This window comes from Thermobia domestica, chromosome 1 (assembly GCF_964235325.1).
Source record: "Thermobia domestica chromosome 1, izTheDome1.hap1.1, whole genome shotgun sequence".
Lineage (NCBI taxonomy): Eukaryota > Metazoa > Arthropoda > Insecta > Zygentoma > Lepismatidae > Thermobia > Thermobia domestica.
This window is the reverse complement of record NC_137454.1, coordinates 322173797-322182570: the sequence shown is the minus strand read 5'-3', so window position 1 is coordinate 322182570 and position 8774 is coordinate 322173797. Positions and strand designations below refer to the sequence as shown.

The following is an 8774-nucleotide window of genomic DNA, read 5'->3' as shown; positions in this document are numbered from 1 at the left end:
CCGAATAATTATGAGCTTTTAGTATTAAGACCCATCCCATTAGCGCAAATGCTTTGTGTATCAAGAGCCACAGTCTCAAAGATCATGACTACCTACGAGTGTTCCGTAAAAATCGCATCAGCGATGCACCAGCGTGGACGCAAGTGTATGTTGCCTGACAAGAGAGAGACGAACATTGGGTGGGATTGTAACTAAGCAGATCAACACGGCGCCAAAAGTCACAGTGAACTGAATACAGTGCTTACCAACCCTGTTAACGTCAAAAGTCAGAACTATAAACACAGGTATTTATGACAGATCTGTAATTCCCAAAACACTCATGACTTGTGAGCATGCTGCCATACGGAGACAGTGGTACAACGCCCATAAAAACTGGACAATGGAACAGTGGAAATTTGTCATCTCGTCGGATGAGTTTTTCCTTAAATGTCGGATGAGCTTTTCTTTTTTGACCGAGTTTACGTGTGGAGAACGCCAGCACAAGCGTACAATGAAGACTGTCTTTCACCACGAGTAAAGCATGGCGGTGGTTAGTGATGATTTGGGCAACCATATCCTGGTATTCTGCTGGATCCATCATCACCCTGCATGGACATGTCACTGCCAAGGAATACATAACCATTCTGTGTGACCAGCTGCATCTCATGATGCAAACTTTGTTCCCAGTTGGTAATACCGTGTTTCAAGATGAGAGTCCCTATTTATAAAGCTCACATCGTCCAGGACTGGTTTGATGATCAACGAAATCAAGTGTCACACCTACCATAGCTTCCACGATCGCCAGATCACAATGTCATTGAGCTCTTGTCGTCAGTTTTGGAGACAAGGTGCGAGCCTTCTACCCACCACTTTTGTCTCTACAACTTACAGCTGTTGTGGTGGAAGAATGGTACTATATCCCTTTGCCAACTATGCGCAACATGCACTTCTCTATTCCTCGTCGACTGCAGGACGTTCTGTGTGCCAAAGGTGCTCATACTCGCTATTAATAAAGGTAATGTGCAATCTGCTTGTCAACGACAATTTTCAAGGAATCACTTTAAATCATCTCCGTACCAAGATGAAAGTTGATCCCTAGGTCAGTCACCCAGACACTCCATTCTGGCTACACCTTCAATCTCACATTCCCTAGTTCAGTCATGCAGACTGTTCACAACTACAGAGGGTAAAGGGAGGAAAAGTAGTCTGTATATGCAAGAAGTAGAAAAAGGGGGAGGTTAGCTGGATACTATTGCCATGTAAACTATTTCATCACAGAGTCGCTTCATCCCCTCACCCCTTCACTCTCCGCTCGCATCATAGCGGTAGGTCCTTCACATAGATACTCGTTTTTTTCCTCCTCAGTCAAGTCATTCACATGAAGTATGCACAAGAAACCAGTGCAAGCATCAACAAGGCGAGGGTTAATACCATTTCCTTGTAACGCACAGTAGAGTTCATTGCCAATATGACGTCACGGATGGTTGTTAACGTCACGTACATAGACACACATTTTCACTTTACACAACCGTAAGCTTAGTGCTAGGTTTCACTCAGTCTCCTGACTTCGGTTGCGAAAGACGTAAGAAGACCATGCTCCGCATTGTGCTATAACTGTGTGTGTTCATCCAAAGAATAAAAGATATGCATACAAAGTAATAAGTGAATGAAGAAAGATTTTACACCTCACAAGTTCGCAACGTCTTTCAGATTATTACCAACGATTTCTTCACATGTTCACACGTAGTGTTCTGAATTTTCAAAGTAAATGATCTAATAAAATACATATTATGAATGAATAAATAAATATTCCTACCAATCCACTTTACCTCCTCCTCCATGGCTTACTGTACAGGGCTTTCACATAGGAGTCCTGGAAGGACTATTTTAAGGGTCCCTGAGGCCCAGAAGGATCCTAAAACCATTGGGATCCATTTGGGAAGGGCAGGGACCATTCTCTTCCTATTCTCCTACAGAGGGTCTACATTTTAATTTTGTTACATTACAATTAAAAATTGTTCATTCATGGCTAGCGTACACGTCTTTGGTATGGAAGTTCCGGGGTCGATTCCCACTTTAGTACATATGCAGGGGGTCCTGGAAGGACCATTTCTGAGGGTTCTAAGCAATACGGGGGTTATAGGAAATCCATGGGAACCCGGGGGCCACTTTGACAACGAGTATTATTCTAAATAATACGAACCAATACATAAGCAGGGCCACTCTTCGGCAGCTATAGGAGGTCCATACACGCTACAGGACCCTTCTATAATACAGGAACACTCGTCAGCGGTTTATTCTCAACCCAAGGTTCTTCTGGGAGCCATGTTTTATATTGTACCTAGTATCGAAACTGGAAAGTCAGGGAACAACCATCTTTTGAGGAGCCAGGGGTTATACGAGGTTCCTGAGGACCCATGGAAACCAATCTTAAACCAGGGAGCCATGGACGGCGGTCACAAATATCATTCAACTTTCCAGGAAACACTCAGACCTTTTACAAATCAAGACCTACTTTCCACATGTACCACTTAACGTTTACAAGACTTTCTTTAATTTATCTACTCACGCTTACAAAGGCGGTACCCTTTTGCTGTGTAAAAACCTACATCATTCTACTGTATTTTTGAGGTATTTTTGGTGGAAGTATACCGGGCCTTGCTTCAATGGGTCTTCGGATTTTTACATTCTTGGAAATTTCCCCCCAAAATGTCCATTTTTTTCTTGCACCATGTGCTAAGTATCATTCGAAAGCGTGAATTACCCCGAACATAATTATATATAAACCATGAATTTAAGGTAATTATCGGAGGAGCAGCCGCTTTCTCAAATGACCATATCATAAATTAATTAATTATTAGGAATAATTTGTTTAACTCTACGTGGTATGTAGATACAATATGGACTGAATTTCATTGAACTATACATTTCAAAAGAATAAAACGATTGACACATGAAGAAGAAGAAGAATAAACAAATACAACTGAAGGAATAATATATTTTCGTAATACAGTATTTAATAACACAAAGCATGATAATACATATATTATTGAAGCTAATGGAAAATAATACTTAAATTGATCTATCGAATCAAGTGTTAGAACTAGTTCGTTAACAAAACAACAAAGCCACAGTATTGACAGTATTGTAGATAAATGTTTATTTATTTACATTAAGGAACTAGAAATTCTATTTTTTGGTACATAAACCTGGTTCATTTATTCTACATCCATATCCACTGGGACATTGCGTACATGGCCCTCCTTCTACGAAGAGAGGCTCGTCTGTAGCTTTGGCAGGAGCGTAATTGCATACGATATAATCAAACGTTTCTCCTGTCACTTTAATCTCATCTCGGATATAACCACAACCAATGAGCTGCGTCTTATCATGAAGCACTATACTAATTTCATCGGAAATCATCATGTAAACAACAAAATCATTAGTTACAAAATTAGAAATAAATATCCATTATTTCATTATTACATTACACAGACTCTAAAAGCTTTAGTTCTATGAATATTGTGTTTATATAGGCTAACATTAAAAAATTTGGCGATCTTCGAGCATGAAAATTGCCGGATTTTTGAAACTGTCAAATTTTGGATGATTATATTTAATATATGCTGTATACAGGGGTGGACAAAAATAAGGAAACACGTCGTATAAAAGAGGCAGTCATTTCGAACACCATTTCTGTGTGAATTGTACGTGTCTCTGTGATCACCGGCACATCCTGTGAGATATACAACCTAGTCAATCGAACAGATGAGCCAGTTACAGTTCAATGACCAGTCCGTGCAGGTTATCGTGAATCATGTCTGAGCTGACAGAGTTTGAAAGAGGGTAAATTGTGGGTGCGCATACAGTGGAAGCTTCCGTGACAAAATTAGCGGAAATGCTTTGTGTATTAAGAGGCACAGTCTCAAAGATCATGACTACCTACGAGTGTTCCGTAAAAATCGCATCAGCGGTGCACCAGCGTAGACGCAAGTGTATGTTGCCTGACAAGAGAGAGACGAACATTGGATAGGATTGTAACTAAGCAGATCAACACGGCGCCAAAAGTCACAGCTGAACTGAATACAGTGCTTACCAACCCTGTTAACGTCAAAAGTCAGAACTATAAACACAGGTATTTATGGCAGATCTTTAATTCCCAAAACACTCATGACTGGTGAGCATGCTGCCATACGGAGACTTGGTACAACGCCCATAAAAACTGGACAATGGAGCAGTGGAAGTTTGTCATCTCGTCGGATAAGTTTTTCTTTAAATTGCTTCCAATTGTTGACCGAGTTTACGTGTGGAGAACGCCAGCACAAGCGTACAATGAAGACTGTCTTTCACCACGAGTAAAGCATGGCGGTGGTTTAGTGATGATTTGGGCAGCCATATCCTGGTATTCTGCTGGATCCATCATCACCCTGCATGGACATGTCACTGCCAAGGAATACATAACCATTCTGTGAGACCAGCTGCATCTCATGATGCAAAATTTGTTCCCAGATGGTAATGCCGTGTTTCAAGATGACAGAGCCCCTATTATATAGCTCACATCGTCCGGGACTGGTTTGATGATCAACGAAATCAAGTGTCACACCTGCCATAGCTTCCACGATCGCCAGATCATAATATCGTTGAGCTCTTGTCATCAGTTTTGGAGACAAGGTGCGAGCCTTCTACCCACCACTGTCTGACTACAACAACTTGCAGCTGCTTTGGCGGAAGAATGGTACAATATCCCTTTGCCAATTATGCGCAACATGCATTTCTCTATTCCTCGTCGACTGCAGGACGTTCTGCGTGCCAAAGGTGCTCATACTCGCTATTAATAAAGGTAATGTGCAATTTGACAGTTGTTTCCATATTTTTGTACATCCCATATATATTTAACAGAAAATGACCACCTGTACAGTCTCTTAAAAGAAAAATAAACACTAAATGAAAAGCAAATAAAATTTTAGTGTTTAACAACTAAATAAGACAATTCAAAAGACGTTTATTTGAACTAATGGGAGTATATAACAGCAAATAAATGATAAAATTAGAACAAATAAGCAAGAGTACTTATTAGATGTAAGCAAGACGCAACAACTGATATCTATTACAGCGCCATTGAAACATTAACTGTACCTCCAGGAAACTTTGTGGTCGCTACACGTCAAATTTGAAAATACACTCCGAAATCCATTTCGGAAATCTGAAAGAGCCGGACTATGAATAACCAGATTTTTTAATGTCAACCGTATCCAACCTTATCCATGGAGTAACTGCAATATTCTTTGAAATATTTCCCGGATAACAATATATATTATTTTATAATTTGCAAATAATAATTCTCTCAGGTAGAGCTAAAACTTAACCGTTCTATTTTCAAAAAATCGTTCAATATTGCGTAACCATTCACACTGAAACAGATCAAGTAATATTTGCAACTAATAAAGCACAACTAAAGCAGTAGAACAAGAATATTTTCATGTTTTTGCATACAAATATGATATACGTACATATTTTTTCACCTGAGTATTTCATTAAACTATCAGGAAATATCCTTTCCTTAGTACCTTTATGAAAGTGTTGAAGCAAAATACCATAACATGATGAGCAATAACATTCGAAGTTCTTTCTCTCGCCAAGAATATCAATATAAGTCACAATACTTTGTAAATCATACGAGCACGAGCACCTGTGGTATAATGTAAATTTAAAGGAATGCTTATCACCAGTAGACGGCATCACATATGCTGTATCTTCCGTTTGTCTTCCACTGTATTGTGTAGGGAATGACCACAAAAGAACTGATCAATAGAATATTCAAACATTATCCAAAGATAAGTTGAGTCAATAATAATCAGAGAAAAAATCTTGCACTCTTCTAATACGGTAATTTGTTTCTTGAAAGACTTTTATTGTTGCAAGTACACTTCTCAAGGATAAAATTAATATTCTGTACAATACAATAAATAATGCAAAATAATAAAAAAAAATGCTCAGATTATTCTCTAATTATGTTTTCCACTTGCATTTCTACAAGGTTTCGTAACGCCCCAGAATCGCGAACAATTCACTACTTGTTTCTTGGTTAATTTTGTTTATTATTATTATTATTATTATTATTTCTAATGTGTATTTTAAAGTGTTTTGATATGTAATTTTTACTCGTCAATAAGACGGCGTATATTAAACGGCATTAATAGTGTCAATGTCATTTTCGACCACTTTTAGATCTCTCCCCTCCCCTCCCCTCCCTAACTTATACCGTCAAAGTGAAATGATACAAAACCCATCCCAGACCGGAACCTCATCCATGTTGAAAATTTGATCGAGATCGGTCGGGTAGTTCAATAGTTATAAAGCCACATAGTGACTTTCATTTTTATATATAATTATAGACTAGCGTCAATTGTCCGCTACACTGGGTTAAAATAAGAAAAATTAGTAATATGTTCTGTTAGTTATAGTGCTGCCAAAATGTCTTGAGCCGTGGAAAAAATGCGAACTAAAGCTCACGCCCTCAACACACCTCCGCGTTGAGCCAATAAGAGTTCAGTTGTTGCTAAGCGAGAGAGCTTTAGCGAAAGAGAGTGGAATTCCTTCAGCCGATAGCAGCGCTTAGAACGGAAAGTTAGGTGTCAAGTCAATGTGGTATATCTTTAGTCACTTTTTACTATTACTGAAACGCTCTCTGATATCGGTCAATTTCGATCATTTCTATTTATTATCAATATAAGACATACATATATATAATATATATATATATATATATATATATATATATATATATATATATATATATATATATATATATATATATATATATATATATATATAGGGTGCGGCACGTAAAACCGGCCCGTCGTAATATTCTGGTATATTGTGTTTTTGGCAACACTTAAATAATCTAGCTTCCTAGCAAGAGATGGCGGTCGAGGTCGGGTCGACTTACGTGACCTGCAGCAGTCACGTGCAGCCGCAGCCAGTGAAACTTGTCGAAACCAGTTGAGAAAAAGGCCTCGTTGTGTTAAGCCAGGTGAGTGTCAGTGTGTGATAATGCCGTATTCGATACCCGAGCGTGTTGCCATTGTTGAAGGGTCACCAGACTTGTCCACCTGTTACTTTTACTTATGGGGACTGTTAAAGGGAAGAGTATACGAAACAAATCCACACACAATTGAAGAACTCAAGACCAGGATCCAGGATGTCACCAATAGCATTACAACACAAGAACTGACAAGGGTATATATGAATCTCCTCAATCGTGCTCACATGTGTGTTGAAGTGGGCGGAGGACACTTTGAGCACCTGCTGTGAAGGCTGCTGTGAAGGTGAGTAGTCATATTCAATACATTACATTTCATTTTATGTGTTCACTTTACGGGCCGGTTTTACGTGCCGCACCCTGTAGATATATATATATATATATATATATATATATATATATATATATATATATATATATCCATTCTCCTCCCCTAAGTTGCTCCGTCAAAGTGAAATGATAAAAACCATCCCAGGCCCGAACCTCATCTATGTGCAAAATTTGATAGAGATCAGTCGAGTGATTCAAGAGTTATTAAGTCGCATATTCACTTTCAGTTTTATTTACGTAGATTAAACAAAAAGAAAAATGATTTTCAAATGTGGGTAGTATCTAGTCAAAACAGGCAGTCTAGTAACCCTTAGGTTAAATTGTTTTAAGTTGGTGCGAACGAAATGTCCACCCAGGTGCGTCATTTCGAAGGGCAGAAAACAAAAATGAAAACTACAATACTTGGCTTTTTAAAAGTAGTCACCGTCTGCAGCACACACACTTTTGTCATCCCTCATCTAACGATTGAATTCTGCAGTCTGTGATTCTCTCTCCCAAGAAGAGATCGAGTTGAGTTGATTTTGAGTTTAACGCCGCGTTCAACAGCAAGGCTATTTGAGACATTGACCTACTGATCAACGTGGAATCCGAACCACATGAGCTCCCGTCGGGAAACGAACCCGGGTCTCCCACGACAAAGTCGCGTACGCTAACCGCTTAGCCGCGAAGGAGTCCAAAGAAGAGATCGAGGTGCGAGTGAGGTGGTAATCAGAGAAAGATATGATGAATCATCCCACCATAGACCACCATACTAACAACACCATCTTCTGTGGGTGAAGAGATGGTTCAAAAAGCAGTCCTGCATCCGCTCCAACCATTGACTCGATGGTTTACAATTGTCATAGCACACCCATTTTTAATTTGACCTGAAAATCTGAGTTCAAACTATTGGTTACACTAAGCACACTACACACCTCCATACAGCTGTTCTTGTAGGCTAGTGTGAACTCAAGTGGCACCCACGAGTTCAACGATTTCACCTAACCAATTGCGGAGAGCAGCTCAACGACAGTTATGTGATGTATGCCTAACTCGTCTACAATTACATGAATACTTAACCCAGAGTCCAGTGTTTCTAAGGAGCTCATCCGAACATGATGCTGGTGAGTATCTATGGGATTTATTTTGCAATGCTGTGTCACTGGAATGCAGTCTGACATACTAACCGCGAATGCTAGTTCAATCGCCATTTGTGATCCAAATAAGCTTTTTGGGGGAGGGAGACTATCCCTGGGTACTCCAGTCTGTATACTGGGTGAGCACTGAGTTTCTGACGTTAGACGTGTGGCATTGAGCGACCCCTTTCTGTGTTGTTGTGGTTACCTGAGATTTCTACCGTACGTCAAAGCGGAATTTTCATTCACATCAAGAAGTAGGTTTGGTTACATTAATCTAGGCTCAATAGAATAAGATTAAAGTTCTG

General features: G+C 39.3%; 1 protein-coding gene across 3 annotated transcripts in view; it reads right to left on the bottom strand.

Moving 5' to 3' along the window:
* Positions 1 to 2992: 2992 nt before the first annotated feature.
* Positions 2993 to 8774, bottom strand: part of LOC145667935 (venom allergen 5-like) — a 79883-nt gene continuing 74101 nt past the window's right edge. The window contains exon 5 of one of the 3 annotated variants that reach the window (XM_081735364.1): positions 2993 to 3382. In XM_081735364.1, the coding sequence (XP_081591490.1) occupies positions 3169 to 3382 (214 nt within the window). In that variant the 3' untranslated portion in view covers positions 2993 to 3168. The remainder of the gene's footprint in view (positions 3383 to 8774) is intronic. The other 2 variants (XM_081735360.1, XM_081735368.1) reach the window with 2 other exon arrangements.